We start from the raw sequence: 23,842 nt of genomic DNA, 5'->3' as shown, positions 1-23,842 counted from the left end.
TCCGAGATAATTTCCCTCACTTTGTCCTCAGACTCCGTCCAGGTCTCCGTCCACAACCATGTTGTTTGGACAATTAAGGCCGTCGAGTCTGATTTCTCTGTCATTGTTATCATGGATTCACATACAGAATGGACGTCCTCTCTCAATGACTTACAGATTGCTGTCATCTTGCCGTTCTCCTGTTTAAACTCATCAAGCTGAGCAGCTCCTCAGACCCGGCCTTGGTCGGCAGGATCACTGGACAGATAGCAACTGATGCCAACCACGTCGTGGGATCCGAACTCAAAAGATAGCTAGTTAGTAATCAATTGTTTTCAATAGATTTTCAAAACTTTCCAAAACAACAAACTTTCCAAAACAACAACCCGAGCTCTCCCAGGTTCCGTGATGCGAGTTCAACAGGAAGTGACGTGATGGTCTTGAAGATGATTATTATTTGTGTGTAAAAGACACAATGTCCTCACCATGGTCAGACTGGTAAACCTGACCCTGCTCTTATTATTTTAAAATCAAATATTACAGGTGGAAGCGTACCAGGTTATTCACTTAGTCTACTACAGAGATGAGAAGTGTTTTTTCCCTGCTTTTTATGGAAGCCCCTAAAGAGTCATACCTAACCGCCCAAGTGGCTCACTACACACACCATGGCATGCTCTGTCCATTGTGCTGACACAGTGTAGCAAAGATACAGATTGTTTTTGTCCCAATCTGAGACTCAATCATTTGAACATTTTAGCTATTTTTATATAGGGACATAAAACTAAAACTGAGGGGCACTAGTTTGAAGTGAGGGGGCTAAACCCCCTTTATCCCCTTCGTGGAGTTGGATACGCCACTTCGCTCAGGCAGATCACAATGCCAAACCATAGCCCTAACCTTAAACCGCTCGGGATTGAATGCCTAAACTGCTACGCCCCGACAGAGTCATTGCGCAAAATGGTTTGCAGCATCATTTGGATATGTGTGCAACAAAAGTTCAACATTCACCTTCTACTACCATTTCTGTCAAACCATCTATGCATACAAGTTCATGCATACTTTCAATAAATCCAACGTATGCACAACACAGAAAGCACTGCAACTGCCTCTGCAATGCAGTGCTGCGAGGCAGACACAGCGTTCTATTGGAAATGTATGTACTTCTGGTGCACCAAAATGCAATGATGCTGTCGGTGTGATCGAGGCATTAACCTTGTAACCACGCATAATTAACCTTGTACCCACGCAGAATTAACCTTGTAACCACGCAGAATTAACCTTGTAACCATGCAGAATTAACCTTGTAACCACGCAGAATTAACCTTGTAACCATGCAGAATTAACCTTGTAACCACACAGAATTAACCTTGTAACCATGCAGAATTAACCTTGTAACCACGCAGAATTAACCTTGTAACCACGCAGAATTAACCTTGTAACCATGCAGAATTAACCTTGTAACCATGCAGAATTAACCTTGTAACCACGCAGAATTAACCTTGTAACCATGCAGAATTAACCTTGTAACCATGCAGAATTAACCTTGTAACCACGCAGAATTAACCTTGTAACCACGCAGAATTAACCATGCAGAATTAACCTTGTAACCATGCAGAATTAACCATGCAGAATTAACCATGCAGAATTAACCTTGTAACCATGCAGAATTAACCTTGTAACCACGCAGAATTAACCTTGTAACCATGCAGAATTAACCTTGTAACCATGCAGAATTAACCTTGTAACCATGAAGAATTAACCTTGTAACCATGCAGAATTAACCTTGTAACCATGCAGAATTAACCTTGTAACCATGCAGAATTAACCTTGTAACCACGCAGAATTAACCTTGTAACCATGCAGAATTAACCTTGTAACCACGCAGAATTAACCTTGTAACCATGCAGAATTAACCTTGTAACCACGCAGAATTAACCTTGTAACCATGCAGAATTAACCTTGTAACCACGCAGAATTAATCTTGTAACCACGCAGAATTAACCTTGTAACCATACAGAATTAACCTTGTAACCATGCAGAATTAACCTTGTAACCATACAGAATTAACCTTGTAACCATGCAGAATTAACCTTGTAACCATACAGAATTAACCTTGTAACCATACAGAATTAACCTTGTAACCACGCAGAATTAACCTTGTAACCACGCAGAATTAATCTTGTAACCATGCAGAATTAATGCGGCAAAAATAGACACTCATCCATGAGCAGTGAGCTGGAATCGAACCCATGACAACTCATTTAGCATCTGTAACCGCTGGACCACACAGGCACTGAGGAAACCAATAATTTAGTCTGCTTGCCTTCAACATATTAAACAATTGATCTAAAAATATATATTTTCCCTAACAAAAAATACATCTTCCCCCTACAAATATGTCCATTTATTATAATCCACATAAGAATTAACACAAGACGTGCTTTAGGCTGCACGTAGCCTACATAAGATCAAATGTAAGTGCAGCGTGCGTTTTATACACAGCTTCCAGCTGCCCCCTAAATATTTCTTCAGGTATTCAAATCCTCCTGTTGTAGGATTACTTTCCTCCTGCGGCAAAAGGGTTCAAATTAAGATCCAACATCTGTAACACACTTTAGCAGGCTTTCTGAAAGATCTCATGTGTCACCCTCTAAGTAAACATATTACGCAACCTAAGTGTTTTATTATGTTGTAAAGCGTAAAGGTTCTGGTTTGGTTGTGGCCCCAGATCACATGACAGCGTGTGCTGAGATAGTGTGCATTCATGCAAGTGTCGCCGACACGGATGTTGAAGGTGATGAGGATGATGACACATTGAACAATTTCAGGGAAAATCGTGCTTGAATGCTGTAATAATATACGTAGCAAGAATGCAGGATGGAAACTGAAACTGGCAAAAATAAATGCAATCATAATCATCAATTTCATTGAGGTGAACTAGGCCAGAACATGTAACCATTCCTAAATTGCCTGCTCTTGGCATTTCCTAGAATATTGGAAATTAATTAAATTAATACTAATAATGGAATGAATAATCAAATATAATTAATACAGTATACTAATGTCCAAAGTTACTATTCATACTATTTAAAAACTATTTATAAACTAGTTTGACTATTTTTGTATCTTGTTTGCCTTAATGCAGTGTCTAGAATAGTCAAAAAGCCTTTGATAGCAACTCGCCTTGCAACACACTATCTTTGCTCGCAAATGAAAAAGTGACAGGCCTTTTAATAATCTATCCAAATTCAAATGTTATTCTTAGCCTCAGGAGAATCAGAGCCACATCAAATTAACTCATAAGAAACCCAGCCTGGAAAAGAATGGAGTTCCTCCCTCTTTCTACGTGAAAACTGCAGCATGAAATTCACAGGCAAATTAACTCTACCCAGAGCAACCGTAATTATCAGTCCCCGTGGACAAACCATTATCAAATGAAGAGCCCTACTTAGATTCAGATTTTGGTTAAGGGTTATATGTCAAGCAATTCAAAAGCAATACTTGATGAGGAGATTGAGAGTGGCGGACAGGTTCTTGCTGTAGTGAAGTGATTAAATAGTTCTTGCTGCTACAGGTTTGTTAAATAAGCAACACAATTTTACTCAAGCTTGCTGAGGATGTCTAAGCAGCTACACAGTACACTCTTACAAAAAAGGTGCTATCTAGAACCTTAAAGGGTTATTTGGCTGGCCCCATAGGAGAACCATTTGAAGAACCCTTTTTGGTTGCAGGTAGAACCCTTTTGGTTCCTAGTAAAACCCTTTCGAGTTCCATGTAGAACTATTTCTAAGGTGGCTTCCTGGAACCAAAAATTGTTATCCTATGGGGACATCCGAAGAGCCCTTGTGGAACCTTTTTTTCTATGAGTGTACACTGGCTGAGTGGTTTCTCCTCGCAGTAGCATTTTCTTCTCAGGACATACAGTCCTTTAGGTACATCATAGTTATCATCCTCTGAACAAGAGAGGGTGGATAGAGGAGCATAGTTACACTATATCTCCCCCATGAAGCATGTGCTGTGCCAGACTGGTTGCAGAGAAAGACCACTCAGTCCCCTGGTAGTCAGACACATTGCTTTGGATAGCTCTGGGCCCAGACATCCACTATTCAATTACCACCTTCATTCATCAAAGTACCTCTGAGTGCAGGTCAGGCCACTAGCTGGTCTCAGGCCTACTGACCCACCTTTGCTAACCCCCTGTCAGTCCACTAGCTGGTCTCAGGTCTACTGACCCACCTTTGCTAACCCCCTGTCAGTCCACTAGCTGGTCTCAGGCCTCCTGACCCACCTTTGCTAACCCTCTGTCAGTCCACTAGCTGGTCTCAGGCCTACTGACCCACCTTTGCTAACCCCCTGTCAGTCCACTAGCTGGTCTCAGGCCTACTGACCCACCTTTGCTAACCCCCTGTCAGTCCACTAGCTGGTCTCAGGCCTACTGACCCACCTTTGCTAACCCCCTGTCAGTCCACTAGCTGGTCTCAGGTCTCCTCGCCCACCTCAGACTCTGCTAACCCACTTTTGGGGTAGAAGTAATATGCAATTGAGTAATGAGATGATTTTGGTGGTGGTGGTGGTGTTTGGGGAGGCAGTAGTGACAGGTGGCAGTGGAGTATACAATGGATCAACATCACTTTGAAAGTATTCAATCTTGGTGCTATAGGTGAATAAAAGGTCATGTGATTTGAGAAATGTCAGGTGGCTCACCTCATAGTGTAAAGCAGGGTACCGTTGTCCACCAGTCGTAGCAGTTTGTTGGGCGTGGTCATGTTGTGGGCCACAGATTTCTTCCCGTTGTGGAAGAAGGTGTCTGGAGTCCAGATCTTACTGGCCAGGAGGTTATTAAGAGGCAGGACCTGCATGGGACCGTCAAACTTCAGCCTCTCATCCCTCCAGCTCTGACGGAAGAACACATCGATGGTGTACTCCTGGGAAAAGACGGAGAGAATAAGTCACTTTCTAAGGTATCACTTCACAATTACATGATCATCTAATATTTACCATCTCTCGGAAGAGCTGCAAACTCTGAAAGACAGATCTCTGTCCTGGTACAGTATATTGTCAGTTGTGGCCTTGACAAGCAGAGAGTTGAGTTTTGTTCACAGCCTCACACACACACACACACACACACACACACACACACACACACACACACACACACACACACACACACACACACACACACACACACACACACACGTCAATAATGCATCATGCATTTTATTTGAAGGGGAAAACAGCCTTGTCAATGTGGGATCCTCAAGGCATCCTTCAGAGTTCATACACCAATGATTGCGTTTTCACAGCTGTCGCCGGCGGGATAAAACATGCCTTTTCCAAGAGTTATCTCTCTGACCATATTGCCAAACACGTAACAAGGAACAGTGTCCCTGATAAACCTCTCTAAGTTCAGAGAGAAATCGCCAGCCGTTAGTTGCTGCTGCTGAAGTGGGGGAGTGGCCTCACACTTATTTTTCTCAGACACTTCTTCCATTCTGACAGGATTTTCCAAAGGTATTAAAACGTTAAAATACACTAATCAGCTATAAATTCAGTTAGATTTTTTTGTGGCTGTTTAAAAAATGGTCACCAGTATTTTTAATATGAATGGTGTCATGATTCTGTGTGTCATTAATATTGTAAAAGAATGTCATAATGAACAGGATGAACAAACAGGAACATCAAATGGACAGATATCAAAAAACAGTAATAATGTCCATACCAACACGTACATCCAGGCCTCAATAAGGCCTGTTAGCAACAATGTAGCAACCTGTCCTGTGTCTGGTCACTACAGGAATGGCAGACGTTTTATACTGTACATTACAGTTTTTTCCAACTGCTTACACAACATAACAAATATCCCAAAACATAAGCTATTTCTCAGCCTTTGACTCAGTTATCAATTGCATAAAACACTTTTTTCAAAACACTACACACAATTCTCTACCTAAAACACAAAAATCTAACAGGAAGTGACTTGCTTTCCTTTTCCAAACACAACCAATCAAAATGCTACAATTATTCACCAGGTCACACACACACACTCCTCACATGTGCAAACACTAATAGCTTAACTGATCACTTACCAATCACTGCTTTACTGTAGTATAGGCCTATAAATAGGTCAAAGGTCAGATGACCTGTTTTGAACAATGGATGCCAACAATGGACAGAGAGCAAGAGGAGTAGGAGGGAGAGGAAGAGGAAGAGGAGGACGGGGGAAAAGAAGAGAAGGAAGGAGAGCCATCTATGATGAGATTAGGGCAACACTTGTTGATCATGAGATCAACTACGGTTTGACCATGAGAAAGGCTGGAATGAGAGTCCAGGCCAACTTGAGTCGATTTACAGTGGCGTTCATAATTCAAACCTTCAGAAATGAGAACAGGTATGCAACTATAGCCATCCATTTACTGCACTGCAATGAATGAATGAGGTTGGTTATCATGCTGTACTACATTTTTTTGTACATTGTTTACAGTTCCTATGCTGAACACATACTGTGTTTGAATTCTGTACAGAGTGGAAAGGCAAAGACATATTGGAGGACGAGAACGCTTGTTTACGTATGTGCAAGAAACTGTAATTATAAATATGGTTTTGGCCAACAATGCAATTAGGATTCTGGAGATAAGAGAGCATATCTTGAATAATGACACCATATTTAACAACATCAATGCTGTAAGCCTGTCGACCATACAACGCATCCTCCAACGGCACCGAGTGACGATGAAACAACTTTACAAGGTGCCATTTGAGAGAAACTCTGACAGAGTCAAGAATATGCGACATGACTTTGTAGAGGTATGTATGCAACACTACTTCCAGTACTTCAGACATCATATTTACTCATCTGTATATCCTTTTGTCTGTTACAGAGAGTATTGGAGCTGGATGCCCATGTAATTCTCCATGAATTTATTTATGTGGATGAGGTTGGCTTCAACCTCACCAAAACCAGGCGCCGCGGAAGAAATGTAATAGGACAGAGGGCAATTACCAATGTCCCTGGACAGCGTGGGGGTAATATAACTGGTTGCTGCCATCACTCAAAACGAGGTTCTCCATCACAATGTCACAATGGGTCCGTACAACGCCGGCCATATGCTCACTTTTCTGGATGCAATTTACACAATGCTTGTCCCTGATCCAGATCAGGAGCCTGCTAGATTTGTCGTTTTTATGGGACAATGTTAGTTTTCACCGGGCTGTTCTGGTCCAAAACTGGTTTGACACCCATCCACAATTTGTAGTTTTGTACCTACCCCCATATTCACCTTTTCTAAATCCCATAGAGGAATTCTTCTCAGCCTGGTGCTGGAAAGTGTATGATCGTCAACCCTATGCCCGCATGCCACTTCTCCAGGCAATTGAGGACGCATGTGGGGACATAGAGGTTGCCTCTGTCCAAGGTTGGATACGCCATGCTAGGAGATACTTCCCTCGATGTTTGGCAAGAGAAAACGTATCTTGTGATGTGGACAAAGTATTGTGGCCAGACCCAGGCCGGAGAAGAGATGAAGAGTAACTTAGCACTGGTGACTGCCCCCCCCCCCCACCAATTCCTGGACTACCCCCCCGGGACCCCACACACACAATTGTGTTCTTTACTGTATTCTAAAGAATATACTTTTGGTTTACATATGTTTATGGTTTTATTGTATGCTACTGTCCACAACAGTAATGTTTGGCCTAATAAATATTTTTTGTTTCTACATTGCATTGGTGTTTACAGTGTACTTGTTACCCTTCTCAGCAGATTACTTTCACTGTAGAACATTGTATTGAAATGTAGATATAAGCCTATGAAAGACCAAAGAGCTTTAGATTTAGAACACCAGTGTTTACATGGTATATCCAAAAATGTACTATTATGAAAGCAGTGTTTGCCATTTGATGCAAATGCTTCATTCTGACATGTGTTTATGGCATTTTGAATGCAGTGTTACATTTTGAAGGAGATGTGAGGCATTTTGCATTTTGTGTGTGCAGTTTTGGGAATTGTGTGTAGAGTTTTAAAGAAAAGGAGACCGTTTTGAAAACGTGTGTAAGCAGTTGGAAAAAACTGTAATATCAAGGCCTCACCTTGGAAAAAAACATTATGCACCAATCAACAATTAATGGCACAAAATAAATGCATTAAATGCACAGATTCAGGTAATAGTCATTACATAACTAAATACATACAGTTGAAGTCGGAAGTTTACATACACCTTAGCAAAATACATTTAAACTCAGTTTTCACAATTCCTGACATTTAATCCAAGTAAAAATTCCATTGCCTTAGGTCAGTTAGGATCACCACTTTATTTTAAGAATGTGAAATCTCAGAATAATAGTAGAGAGAGAGAATGATTTATTTCAGATTTTATTTATTTCATAATTTTATTTCTTTCATCACATCCCCAGTGGGTAGGAAGTTTACATACAGTCAATTAGTATTTGGTAGCATTGCCTTTAAATTGTTTAACTTGGGTCAAATGTTTCTGGTAGCCTTCCACAAGCTTCCCACAATAAGTTGGGTGAATTTGGCCCATTCCTCCTGACAGAGCTGGTGTAATTGAGTCAGGTTTGTAGGCATCCTTGCTCGCACACGCTTTTTCAGTTCTGCAAAATTGTGACAAAATGGCTTAAGGACAACAAAGTCAAGGTATGGGACCCTTGACTTTGTTGTCCTTAAGCCATTTTGCCACAACTTTGGAAGTCTGCTTGGGGTCATTATCAATTTGGAAGACCCATTTGAGACCAAGCTTTAACTGATGTCTTGAGATGTTGCTTCAATATATCCACATAACATCCCTTCCTCATGATGCCATCTATTTTGTGAAGTGCACCAGTCCCTCCTGCAGCAAAGAACCCCCACAACATGATGCTGCCAACCCGTGCTTCACGGTTGGGATGGTGTTCTTCGGCTTGCAAGCCTCCCCCTTTTTCCCCCAAACATAACGATGGTCATTATGGCCAAACAGCTCTATTTTTGTTTCATCAGACCAGAGGACATTACTCCAAAAAGTATGATCTTTGTCCCCATGTGCAGTTGCAAACCGTAGTCTGGCTTTTTTATGGCGGTTTTGGAGTATGGTTCATCAAAGTACGTTCATCTCCAGGAGACAGAAGGTGTCTCCTTCCTGAGTGGTATGTCGGCTGCATGGTCCCATGGTGTTAACACTTGCGTACTATTGGTTGTACAGAAGGATGTGGTACCTTCAGGCGTTTGGAAATTGCTCCCAAAGATGAGCCAGACTTGTGGAGGCCTATAATTTTTTTCTGAGGTCTTGGCTGATTTTCTTTTGATTTTTCCATGATGTCAAGCAAAGAGGCACTGAGTTTGAAGGTAGGCCTTGAAATACATTAACAGGTACACTTCCAATTGACTCAAATGATGTCAATTAGCCCAACAGAAGCTTCTAAAGCCATGACATAATTTTCTGGAATTTTCCAAGCTGTTTAAAGGCACAGCCAACTTAGTGTATGTAAACTTCTGACCCACTGGAATTGTGATACAGTGAGTTATACGTGAAATAATCTGTCTGTAAACAATTGTTGGAAAAATTACTTGTGTCATGCACAAAGTCCTAACCGACTTGACAGTAGTTTGTTAACAAGAAATTTGTGGAGTGGTTGAAAAACGAGTTTGAATGACTCTGTCGTGTCTTTGGCTATGCCGGATTAAGTGATATGACATGCTATTCTATAAAATCCTTTCTCCGTAATTAATATGACCTGATTGAGCTAATCATGTAAATGTAATTAACTAGAGAGTCAGGGCACCACGAAATAATATTTATAGAGCTGTTATCTTCAGAATAAACTCTTAGAGACCTAGTAATATTTTACATCAATAGCAGTCAATATTAATCGTCACCTTAATTCAGTCTCATCTGAAAGTTGTAAATTCTTCACGAACCCTGGCTACCAAGTTGAATCAGCAATACAAAATTGGGTTTAATTATTTATTTACTAAATACCTAACTAATCACACAGAATTACATATTACGTCATAAAGGAAAACGTCCCTAGCGGGCGGAAACAGATATGACAGCTGGTTACACAAAAGAAAAGGGGCTGGGTTTGAGTGAAAGAGCGGGAAGACTGAGGGCCAAAGGGAGAAGCTGTGCTATCGTAAATACAGTATCTTATGCATTCTAAATTACCGCCCATTTGGAAAAGGAAAATGCAATAAATATTTACTCTGAGCTGCGCTTCGGTAGGTTGGTGGTAGATGGAAGGCCGTGTTGCCAAACCGAGTCCTTTGTCCTTTGAAGAATGTCTCTGGTTGTCAATTATATATGTTGTAGTAACGTCGATGTGTGGTAGATGGGATACTCTGTCTGTCCTTTCCTAGCCCGCGTTTGCAGCTGCTGTGGCTAACTCAACGGCTAGGAGGTATCACTTCTGTAGTGAATAAGAGTTAAAAGTTCATACCATTCACAACCAAAGCTCACGCTGAGGTTGGCTTAGTTCTGTAGTTGACATGTTAGTCCTTTTAACGCAGAGGCTGCAGACCTCACGTACTTGGAAAAGGAGGTTATATTGTCATCAAGGGCTTATAAAGTGGAGGGAGAAGGGCGTGTTTCACAGTCTACAGCCCATGTCTCTTCACAGGGGCGGGTCACTGATTGAGCAGATTGAGCATTTTATGAAAACCCAAATCTCTCATTTGGAAGCTAAAATTACATTTAATCTTTTCACCAATAATTTCATATTCAAACATTTAAATTGAACAACAATTCCATGTGAATCCGATAACTCTGATGTGTAGACTTTCTACGGTAGAGTTTATGTCCTCCTATCATTGAGGAGAATGTCTCAGATGACAACCGAACTGTCATCATATTCATTAAGGACCACCGCATATGTTCAATTGGTCGGATTACCAGAATATAGTTAATTTCCCTCCCACCTTCTGATGTTCCCAGAATCTCTATGTTAACCAAGGGGTTTTCAAATTTCACATCAGTAGGGTAGTGAGAGGAAAAAGGGGGGAAGAGGTATTTATGACTGTCATAAACCTACCCCCAGGCCAACGTCATGACAACTCCAACCTAAGTGTATGTAAATATACTTGAACTGTAAACAATGATCTTATACCGTGGTAAACATTGCTCTTCCCCTTGGGAGTTAGCAACATGTGTTACTCCAAAAACAGGATAATTGTCACTCCCCCTACCTAAGCAAGGCAGAAGGAGCAAACATTTCACCTATTCAATTTTGAGGACATATGTCCAATGTCAGATCTTACCATTACCTAAAGGTCCAATGCAGCCATTTTTATTTCGATATAAAATTATTTTTGGGTGACAATTAAATATTTTACTGTGATTATTTTTTACCATTTCAGTTGAAAACTAACAAAAAAGGGGGAAACTGAAAACTAGCTGTTATTGGCAGAGAGGTTTAGAACTCTTTCTTATTGGTCTATTAACTCATTTAACACCTGGTGATGTCAAAACTCCACCCCACCAAATCAGGGTGATATTTCAGGCGGTCCTTTCAAACAACATTTACACAAAAAATGCATTATCATAATTTTCACAATTTCATGATATGGAAATATATATAAAACACAGAAAAATCACGTTTTTGACTGCAATGGGGCTTTAATACAGAAATAGCCATATTTTTACCAAAACATGACACTTCATAGTGGCAACATTAACCAGGTTTCTAGCCAACCTTTTTATTGGAGTAAAGTACGCCAGATAAAAAGGTCAAGACAAGCCTGATGGAATCAGCTAATTTGTCAGTAACTTTCCAAATGTCGACAAAACAAAATTATGCTAGACAAGGTGGGATCTTTTTGTGTTGGTAAATTTAATTATGCAATAAATGGCGGTGGAACTGTCTTTATGGCAAATATTTATATAATACCCATCATATCAAAGTAAACTTGGAGTGACGCGATGATATGTCGTGTGTCCTCCCACTACGATTTGGGAAAGTACTACGACATGGGGGGTCAAATAACATGAGGAGGGCTAGCACGGAAAGGCTGAAAATTGATTTTAAAGAACTGATTCTAGCCCTGAAAGATTCCAAAAAGCAATTATCCAATTATTTCAGTTTTGGTACCATTGTTGGGTCAAGGATGCCTCCCGGGTGGCGCAGTGGTTAAGGGCGCCGTACTGCAGCGCCAGCTGTGCCACCAGTGACTCTGGGTTAGCGCCCAAGCTCTGTCGTAACCGGCCGCGACCGGGAGGTCCGTGGGGCGACGCACAATTGGCATAGCGTCGTCCGGGTTAGGGAGGGTTTGGCCGGTAGGGATATCCATGTTTCATCGCGCACCAGCGACTCCTGTGGCGGGCCGGGCGCAGTGCACGCCAACCAAGGTTGCCAGGTGCACTGTGTTTCCTCCGACACATTGGTGCGGCTGGCTTCCGGGTTGGATGCACGCTGTGTTAAGAAGCAGTGCGGCTTGGTTGGGTTGTGTATCGGAGGACGCATGACTTTCAACTTTTGTCTCTCCCGAGCCCGTACGGGAGTTGTATCGATGAGACAAGATAGTAGCTAATAACAATTGGATACCACAAAATTGGAGAGAAAAAGGGGTACAAAAAAAAGGATGTGAAAGATTCAGCAAGCTACTGGCATTACACACCTGGCTAAAAGACTACTGTAGTTCTGTTGGAATAACTTTTATAGATAACTTTGACACCTTCTGGAAACAGAAGATGCTCCACAGGAATGAGTCCATCCAAATCATCTTGGCTCCTGGACCCTGTCCACACATTTCAAGGCTGCGTTGAGACAATGACTTATCAATGACCCAAGACCAGCTCAGATAATCCCTACCATTGTGTCGCTGATTTGTCGTAATGCTGCGGCAAATGTACATTATCCCAGGGGTGTTGGTAGTCACAATGTAAGTAACTTAATTGATGTCCCTCTAACTCCCCTGCATGTCTCCTACAGCTATTGTATGCAGTAATCATGTGCCTATGAACCAGAGTTATACTGTTAGCACTGAGGCGGTGTGCCCTTGTAGGAAGTTCACTGTGTGCAGCTCACCCTGTACTATCATCTCAAACATAAATAACATTGTCATGTCTACTTCTGGTGAGCTTCCCAGTAAAGTAAAATAATCAAGCATTCCAGAAAAGCGCAAAAAATAGCCTACATTAACATAGAAAGAAACAAGGTTCATGAAATCGATAACTTGCTAGTTACAGATCATATTCATATTCATATCTTTGAAACTCACTTAGATAATATCTTTTATGATACAGTGGTTGCAATACATGGTTATAACATCTACAGAAAATACAGAAATGCCAATGGGGGCGATGTTGCGGTCTCTATTCAGAGCCACATTCCTGTAAAGTTTATAGAGGATCTCATGTTAAATACTGTTGAAGTAATATGGCTACAGGTTCACTTGCCTCACCTAAAGCCCATTCTTGTGGGAAGATGCTATAGACCACCAAGTGCTAACAGTCAGTATCTGGATAATATGTGTGAAATGCTTGATACTGTATGTGATATCAACAGAGAGTTATATTTTCTGTGTGTCCAAAATATTGACTGGCTTGCATCAAGACGCCCACTCAAGAAAAAGCTTCAAACGGTAAACAGTGCCTGCAACCTGGTTCAGGTTATCAGTCAACCTACCAGGGTAGTTACAAACAGCACAGGAATGAAATCATCCACATGTATTGATCACATCTTTACTAATGCTGCAGAAATCTGCTTTAAAGCAGTATCCAAATCCATCAGATGTAGAGATCACAATGTAGTAGCCATTTCTCGTAAAACCAAAGTTCCAAAGGCTGGGCATAAGAGGTCATACAATAAGTTTTGTAGTGATTCCTATGTTAATTATGTAAATAATATTTGCTGGTCTGTGGTGTGTATTGAGGAGCAACCAGACGCTGCGCTTGACACATTCATGAAATTGGTTATTCCAGTTACGAATAAGCATTTACCTTTAAGAAAATTACTATAAAAACTGTTAAAACTGGATTGATGAGGAATTGAAAAATTGAATGGTTGAGCGGGAATCAGGCAAAAGGAATGGCAAATAAGTCTGGCTGTACAACCGATTGGCAAAAGTACTGCAAATGTAGAAATCATGTGACAACTGAATAAAAAGAAGAAACTACAATATGAAACAAAGAAAAATTATATAAAGAATGATACTAAAAAGCTTTGGAGCACCTTATATGACATTTTGGAGAAAAGGCAAACTCAGCTCCATCATTCATTGACTCACATGGCTCATTCATCACAAAATCCACTGATATTGCCAACTACTTTAATGATTGTTTCTTTGGCAAGAGTAGAACACTTAAGCATGACTACCAGCAACAAATCCAAGTATAACTAGCAAAATTATGAAAGACAAGCATTGTAATTTTGAATTCCATAAAGTGAGTGTGGAAGAGGTGAACAAATTATTGTTGTCTATCAACAATGACAAGCCACCTGGGTCTTACAACTTGGATGGAAAAGGACTAATTCAATCTTTACTAATGATATGCCACGGGCTTTGAATAAAGCCAATGTATGCTATGCTATGTCTATGTATGCGGATGACTCAACACTGTATGTGATCACTGCAACACTTAACAAAGTTACATAAGTTACTCCTAAATATTTCAACAACTAAAGGCACTGTATTTGGGACAAATCATTCACTAAACCCTAAACCTCAACTAAATCTTGTAATGAATAATGTGGAAATGGAGCAAGTTGAGGTTATGCTTAATACATGTTGAGGCAACAGTAGCTAAAATGGGGGGGAGTCTGTCCATAATAAAGAGCTGCTCTTCCTTCTTACCAACACTATCAACAAGGCAGGTCCTTCAGTCGTGTGGTCACACTTAATCTGTTGTGAAAAGTGTTATGAAATATTATGTCATGTAATACTTTTAATTGCATATAAACACCTGCTGCAACCTGTTGGCTAGAGCACACAAGTCAAGACCAGAGTGGGCACATTCACTATATAACAAAATATGTTTTGGGACAAAACGGCCAGTAGAGTTGAAAATGCAATGCAGCCCCATTTAACTTGCATTTTTTATTCGGTACATGGGAATTTAACCTCAAAAGTCATTTTTATGTGCACTATATCAATACGCGCAGCCTTTTATCCACAACATGCTTGGTAAATTTACTGTTGAAGAAAAAGCCCCTTTATAATAAAGCCAGTTGAGCAGAGGCATTTTTTGGGATTTCCACACATGGGAAACATTTGTTAGCAGGGTCCCCCCAAAAAAATTGCCTTTTAAAAAAGCATTTCATGCAATTCTACGTCATTTACATGACAGAAGACATTAGCTGAATCTTTTTTAATACCACACAAATAAACCAAAATGAGTGGATACTCTGACACTGACAAACTGAAATCAATCTGGTCTTGAATTCAAACAAACAATAGCCCTGGCCAATGAAGTGACACACAAATTGTACAATATTATGAGGCAATAATCACTGAGTGTACAAAACATTAAGGACCTTCCTAATATTGAGTTGCCCTGAGAACAGCCTCAATTCGTTAGCACATGGACATGTCAAAAGTGTTCCACAGGATGCTGGCCAATGTTGACTCCAATGCTTCCCACAGTCAAGTTGGCTGGATGTCCTTTGGGTGGTGGACCATTTTTTATACACACGGGATACTGTTGAGCGTCAAAAACCCAGCAGCATTGCAGTTCTTGACACAAACTGGCGCGCCTGGCAGCTACTACCATATCCCATTCAATGGCACTTTAATATTTTGTCATGCCCATGCACTCTTTAAATGGCACACATACACAATCAATGTCTCAATTGCCTCAAGGCTTAAACATCCTTCTTTAACCTGTCTCCCCTTCATCTAGACTCATTGAAGTGGATTTAACAAGTGACATCAATAAGGGATCATAGCTTTCACCTGGATTCACCTGGTCAGTCTATGTCATGGAAAGAGCAGGTGTTCTTAATGTTTGTACACTCAGTGTATACAGTATATATATTATAGGCTACAGGCTACTAAATACAATTCCCTGTGGCACACTAACTCACCTAATGATGAAGATGAAGCCATAGGCTATGGCCGACGCTATCCTCTTGGCAATAGCCTATCTCAAGATGAGCTACTTCGCAGAAAATTGGGAGATGTTGAGATGTATTTTATTTCATTGGTTCTAAACTGTACGTTTTTTCTGCGATTGCATTTAGAAATTTGCAAAAAGGGAAACAGATAGCTGCAACCAACAATAGAAATATAATCCATAGATGGCAGTTACTGTTCAAGTCAGGCCGGCAGCCATTGCTAAGTGTACCCATGAGTCTAACGCTCACATTTCCAGGGTGAAAGGTTCCAAAACCCTTCTATGGATTATAGGTCTATGGACACAATGCAACAAGCTGTATATTTGGCGCATATGCTGTCCAAATTGCAAACTTCCAGACTGTAGGTAACCGGTAACTGCCAAAATAAAGGAAACACTTGAGTAAACTAGGGATACAAAGTTTATGTTATGGTGTGTGCGGGGCATTTTCCTGGCATGGTTTAGGTCCACTTGTAGAATCTATGCCAAGGCACATTGAAGCTGTGCTGGCATCTCGTGGTGGCCCAACACAGTTTTTAAGACGTTTTATATTGGTTTCCTTTATTTTGGCAATTACAGTGGGGCAAAAAAGTATTTAGTCAGCCACCAATTGTGCAAGTTCTCCCACTTAAAAAGATGAGAGAGGCCTGTAATTTTCATCATAGGTACACTTGAACTATGAGAGACAAAATTAGAAAAAGAATTTAAAAAATCACATTGTAGGATTTTTTATGAATTTATTTGCAAATTATGGTGGAAAATAAGTATTTGGTCACCTACAAACAAGCAAGATTTCTGGCTCTCACAGACCTGTAACTTCTTCTTTAAGAGGCTTCTCTGTTCTCCACTCGTTACCTGTATTAATGGCACCTGTTCGAACTTGTTATCTGTATAAAAGACACCTGTCCACAACATCAAATAGTCACACTCCAAACTCCACTATGGCCAAGACCAAAGAGCTGTCAAAGGACACCAGAAACAAAATTGTAGACCTGCACCAGGCTGGGAAGACTGAATCTGCAATAGGTAAGCAGCTTGGTTTGAAGAAATCAACTGTGGGAGCAATTATTAGGAAATGGAAGACATACAAGACCACTGATAATCTCCCTCGATCTGGGGGAGATCCCAGAACCACACTAGTGAATGACCTGCAGAGAGCTGGGACCAATGTAACAAAGCCTACCATCAGTAACACTCGACGCCGCCAGGGACTCAAATCCTGCAGTGCCAGACGTGTCCCCCTGCTTAAGCCAGTAAATGTCCAGGCCCATCTGAAGTTTGCTAGAGAGCATTTGGATGATCCAGAAGAAGATTGGGAGAATGTCATATGGTCAGATGAAACCAAAATATAACTTTTTGGTAAAAACTCAACTCGTCGTGTTTGGAGGACAAAGAATGCTGAGTTGCATCCAAAGAACACCATACCTACTGTGAAGCATCGGGGTGAAAACATCATGCTTTGGGGCTGTTTTTCTGCAAAGGGACCAGGACGACTGATCCGTGTAAAGGAAAGAATGAACGGGGCCACATATCGTGAGATTTTGCGTGAAAACCTCCTTCCATCAGCAAGGGCATTGAAGATGAAACGTGGCTGGGTCTTTCAGCACGACAATGATCCCAAACACACCGCCCGGGCAACGAAGGAGTGGCTTCATAAGAAGCATTTCAAGGTCCTGGAGTGGCCTAGCCAGTCTCCAGATCTCAACCCCATAGAAAATCTTTGGAGGGAGTTGAAAGTCTGTGTTGCCCAGCAACAGCCCCAAAACATCACTGCTCTAGAGGAGATCTGCATGGAGGAATGGGCCAAAATACCACCAACAGTGTGTGAAAACCTTGTGAAGACTTACAGAAAACGTTTGACCTCTGCAGCAGGCTGTCTACACACATTGAGAGTGGGCTCCTGAATCCTCCTGGGGTTGGAGGTTGCAGTAAAAATATATATATTACATATCTAGCATATACTGTATAATATATACTGTATACATGCATTTATTTTTTTTACTTTTAGTTTTTCAGCCCTGATAAGCCCCTGCATTAACCAGACTCTGTCTGTCACCAGTTGGATGGAAACCAAGCTAGTAATACACAAAAAGCCTGATTAACAGAGTGAAACTAGCGGAGCAACAAACAAATGATTGGTGCACCCAAAACCAAAGCCATTGGCGGTTGATCATTAGGATGGTGGCTTCAATGCATTTACCTCAAATACCATGTTTGCTGAGTTTGCCGTATTGTAGCTTGCTCTTCGTTAATCTTTTTTGTATCTGCATTAGCACAGAAAACACAATCCCAATAAGATCCAAGACGCTGGAAATTATAGATTGTGCTGATTTATGGGCACATGAATCGTATCGCGCCCATATAAAAAAACTCAATGGGTAAGCCTAGTGATAAAAAATGCATCATATGTTGTCTGCCATCTGCCAAACGTCTAACATCCCCCTCACTTCAGCTGTATGTTGAATAATCACTGGGTGCACAAACATTTGCTTCATGTATAAAATTACCTATTTTCAAAATGCATTTTATAAATTCTTCAGGATATATTCCATTGTTTTCATCCTTCCCTATATTGAAGCATTGATTGCTGACATGTTGTACAAAAACATAGATGTCTCTACAGTGACAGTGTGTAATCTAGCTCAAAATGGCTGATTTAGACAGACCCCTTGCCTCACATGTGCATAGATTATGTATTGTTTACATTTTGTTGAGCTATAGGCCATGGTGAGGCTTAGCATTGGGGAATAAGACCAGCTTGCTCAGCTTCCTCGAGCTAAAATATTTCATCTTGTACTCAATGTGTGTGTATTTGTGTGTGCGTGCGTGTGTGTGTGAGAGAGAGAGAGAGAGAGAGAGAGATAAAGAATGAGCAAATTTCAGAAGGAGAGAGAAGGGGGGCAGAGAGGGGGGGGCAGAACAGAAGAGAGGAGGAGGCATACACTCCACTCCTAAAGTACCTTAGCTTGAGGGAGAGATCAGGATCAGCATGTCCCGTAAACAGATGTAAGAGACAGAAGAATGTGAAGCTGTGATTACTCATAGTCTGGAAAATGCTAATTGAAGATTGAGGATTAAACCCTATAAAATGGGTTAATTCTGCCTACCAAAATACTTGCAGCTATACAGAGTACATACTGTACCAAGAAACAAACACACAAACAAAATGACAAAAGTATCTGTCGCCTCTAGATGTGGAGAAAGAGGCAGGATAGACGTATTGAGTTAAAAACCCAAACCCTTTCTATTTCCTTCCTTGCTGAAGCTAAATATCAGTTAGAGTTACATCTTTATTCATCCCACCCATCAACCTTCAGTAGCAATGAGCATGTTCACAAAAGAGAAAACAACTCCCTGATATGCAAAACCGACAGAAAAGAAACACAAGCAGATGAGAAGCTTTTGGTGTGGAAAGTAGCCGAAAGAAACAAACGAACATTGCTTTGATTCGATTTTTCCCAGCCCTGGGATCTTAACTTTTTTTCAGCACCTCAAGAAATGGTCTGCGCTTAATGCAAGTCAAATATAATTAGATTCCTACTTTGATTAAACTCCGTCTATGAGAAAGAGAAAAAATGGATTGTTCTTTCAGTCGTCTCCCTTTAACAACATGTTGGAGCTGAATAATCGGAATGCTTCTGTGCACCATGAAAAGCGACGGCACAACTCTCATCAAAATAAGTTACATCTACAGTATCTTTCAATCAGCTACACCATTATGGCCTGTTATCTCTTATCAAACGCAGCTCCCCACTACAACTTCCCTTACAAATAATACACCTAAAACGGAACGGAACGAGACAGACAGACAGACAGACAGACAGACAAAGACCCACACGTATTGCGCAATTCTATACTGTACTTTTACAGTTCACGAATCTCACTCTTTTAACTCCTGTTTCTGTGGCCAAGTCAAACCAGTAATTCTATTATTTCAAAGGAACAGAGAATATAAAAAACCTTGAAAGCACAAACAGAGGGAACACTACAGTATGTCTGATAAAAGCATGGCTTGTGTTCTAGTGTGAATGTTCAAGTCCCTTCTCTTCTTCCCCCACTCCCCCTTGTGTTTAGTCTTTTCCCGGTTTTAATTGCCATTTCTCTACAGCTCTCTGCTAGCTATTCCCTCTCTTCTATCCTCTCCTTTAAGAATTTAGTTCATCCCTTTTAAGTCATTCATCTGTGTTAATTATATCACATGGAGGGTGTTAATTATGAAGTAGAAACCCAGTGGAAACACCAAAGCACTTTCCCCACTTACAGAAAAAGATATATGAAGACAGAGTGAGTATACAGATGTAATAGGTGGGGCTGGGAAATGTGAAGATAGAGAGAGAGATAGAACAGAGAGAGAGAGAGCGAGAGCAAGCAACCTCTTGGTGACTTTAGAGTATTGTGGCCTTTTCTGACCTACTATAGAAGTGTTGCACCTGCTCCACTGACTGAGAAACTACAAGGATTCCTTCTAGTCATGTCAGACCACCTTTTTTGTGCCAAGCATTTTCAGTGAAACCCCAACACTCTCCACATTTCCCCCCTTGCCCCCAACACAACCCAGGAAGAATCCCCATGCGATAAATAAACATAGCCCAGTTGTGTTTGGCTTAGCTGGGCCAATATATCATTTTTTTGTTTTCCTTTTAGGCCTGGATAGGCTACTGAGTCAAGGTGGGGGATTAATTTTGAAGATAAAAATAATTTTGGGGAAAAAAGGGCAGAGCCAATCTACACAAGGCCAAGTGGCACAGCCGATACATAGAGCAGCTGGTGCTCCTCCAGGCAGGGTGATTGATTTCTCATCAACAGAGTGCAGAGAGAAAACACAAACATAAAAAAACATCCCACCAGTGGGAGAGAAGGGAGATCCACAGACACAAGGGAAAGAAGACGACACAAAGAAGAGCTAGCTCCCCCCCCCCCCCCCCCCTTCCCTCTATAACATGTGTGTAGAAGGAACCAAAAGAGCAGGAGATATTTATATTATATATTTTATATTTGAGATTCTTCAAAGTAGCCACCCTTTGCCTTGATGACAGCTTTGCATACTTTTGGCATTTTCTCAACCAGCTTCATGAGTTAGTCACCTGGAATGCATTTAAATTAACAGGTGTGCCTTGCTAATAAAAGTTCATTTGTGGAATTTCTTACCTTCTTAATGAGTTTGAGCCAATCAGTTGTGTTGTGACAAAGTAGGAATTGTATACAGAATATAGCCCTATATTTAGTAAAAGACCAAGTCGATATTATGGTAGGAACAGCTCAAATAAGCAAAGAGAAACAACAGTCCATCATTACTTTAAGACATGAAGGCCAGTCAATACGGAAAATGGCAAGAACTTTTCAAGTTTCTTCAAGTGCAGTTGCAAAAACCATCAAGCGCTATGATGAAACTGGCTCTCATGAGGACAGCCACAGGAAAGGAAGACCCAGATTAACCTCTGCTGCAGAGGATAAGTTCATTAGAGTTACCAGCCTCAGAAATACCACTACTAAAGGACACTAATTAGAAGAAGAGACTTGTTTGGGCCAAGAAACACGAGCAATGGACATTCGACCGGTGGAAATCTGTCCTTTGGTCTGATGATTCCAAATTTGCGATTTTTGGTTCCAACCGCCGTGTCTTTGTGAGACGCAAAGTAGGTGATCTCTGCATGTGTGGTTCCCACCGTGAAGCATGGAGGAGGAGGTGTGATGGTGCTTTGCTGGTGACACTGTCAGTGATTTATTTAGAATTCAAGGCACATTTAAACAGCATGGCTTCCACAGCATTCTGCAGCGACACGCCATGCCATCTGGTTTGCGATTAGTGGGACTATCTTCTGTGTTTCAACAGGACAATGACCCAACACACCTCCAGGCTGTGTAAAGGCCAAGAAGGAGAGTGATGGAGTGCTGCATCAGATGATCTGGCCTCCACAATCACCCGACCCGAAGCTGGTTGAGAGAATGCCAAGAGTGTGCGAATCCATGTTTCACCAAATTATATTTTGAAAGAGGAAGTAAAATATTTTAAGCATATGTTTTCTTTTCAGTGTCCTCCATTTCCACTGAATGGAAATTAACTGAAAGGATTAACTGTAAGAATTTCTTTCCTAATTATAATAATAATGTAAAATTAACACATTTACAGAAAGACCTGTGTGAAGGCCAACTTACAGAAGAGGAACTTTTTTAGGCAATAAAATCTTTTCAGTCTGGAAAAACACCAGAGCTTGACGGTAGAGGTATATCAGACCTTTTTTGATGTACTCAAAGATTCATTATTAACATGTTTTAATTACTCTTATACAAATGGTATACTTTCAGGTACTCAACAAGAGGTCTGATGTCATTACTACTAAAACAGGACCCAGGTGGTAAGCATAAAGATCCAGTCCATTTAAAAAACTGGAGGCCTCTAACACTTCAATGTTGTGATGTGAAAATCCTGGCGAAATGCATAGCACATAGAATAAAAAAGGTTTTACCAGATATTGTTCATCCTGATCAGACAGGTTTTTACATGGACAATATATTGCAGATAATATACGACAATTACTTGAAACAATTGAACATTATGAAACATTGAAGATACCAGGCCTGGCCTTTATAGCAGATTTTGAAAAGGTGTTTGATAAAGTACAACTAGAATTTATATACAAATGCCTGGATTACTTTAATTTTGGTGAATCTCTTATACAATGGGTTAAAGTTATTTACAGCATCCTCAGATGTAAAATATTAAGAAAGTATTGAGGTTTTAAGAGGAGTAAAACAAGGCTGTCTGTTGTCTCCATACCTATTTATGATGGCCATTGAAATGCTAGCTATTAAAATTAGATACAACAAGAATACTAAGGGGTTAGAAATCCTGGGGATAAAAACAAGTGTTGATGCGTGCTGATTAATCTTTTCTTATGTTCGCAATCTGGATCCCTGCACAGTCTCATTGAAGATCTTGATCCTTTTTCTAGCCTCTCTGGATTAAAACCTAATTATGACAAGTGTACCATATTACATAGTGGATCGTTAAAAAAATACTGTGTTTACACTACCTTGTAGTTTACCACATCTAAAAAAAAAATATAAAGGAACTTAACACAATTAATTTCAATAGCAAAAATAGATAAGATTCTGCAACCATGGAGTGTAAGGTTCTGCTTATCTTTTCTTAGTCAACCTTGTGTTCTCTTTCTTTGTGTTCTTGAACGTAGCCCTGTTTCTTTGTGTTCTAGAACATAGCCCTCTCTTTAATTTTTTGTTCATTGATTTCACCTGCGTTCGTTTCTCACCTGGTCTCATCAGCGCCCTATTTAATTCAGTTCTTTCTGTTTATATGGTTGTGAGGTATTGTTTGTTTTTGACTGCCTACCTGTGGTTGACTACTGCCTGTCTGTGTCCACGATTCGTGCCTTCTGTGAAGGCTTAATAAACATCTGCTGTGCTCTGCGTGTGAATCTACACCTTTTTCTCATTACATGGAGAGGTAAATACTTGTCTATTTATGGAAAATGACGTTGATTAACTCGTTGGTCCTGTCACAGTTTACTTACTTACTAATGGCACTGCCTACTCCAGATGACTCATTTAAAAAAATCATATGAGCACAAATGATAAGACAGACAAAATTAAATGTGCCTATTTATATAATGAATATGAGTTTGGGGGGCTAAAATGATTAAATATTAAAGCTTTAAACCTCTCCCTAAAAGCTTCACTCATACATAAGTTATACATAAACCAAAATGGTAGATTACTAAGAAAGGCTCATCCTTTGTTCAAGAATTGCCCTTTTGCCTTTATACCTCTAATTTCCGACTAATTGATAATGACATTTTGTTTAAAGTATA

General features: G+C 40.5%; 1 protein-coding gene across 1 annotated transcript in view; it reads right to left on the bottom strand.

Annotated features, from left to right (window-relative positions):
• LOC139387943 (gamma-aminobutyric acid receptor subunit alpha-3-like) overlaps positions 1-23,842 on the bottom strand; it is a 141,063-nt gene that overhangs the window by 44,421 nt on the left and 72,800 nt on the right. The window contains exon 5 of the mRNA XM_071134341.1: positions 4,684-4,904. Within this exon, the coding sequence (XP_070990442.1) occupies positions 4,684-4,904 (221 nt within the window). The remainder of the gene's footprint in view (positions 1-4,683; positions 4,905-23,842) is intronic.

The sequence above is a fragment of the Oncorhynchus clarkii genome, chromosome 29, assembly GCF_045791955.1.
Source record: "Oncorhynchus clarkii lewisi isolate Uvic-CL-2024 chromosome 29, UVic_Ocla_1.0, whole genome shotgun sequence".
NCBI lineage: Eukaryota > Metazoa > Chordata > Actinopteri > Salmoniformes > Salmonidae > Oncorhynchus > Oncorhynchus clarkii.
This window is presented reverse-complemented; position numbering and strand designations above follow the sequence as displayed.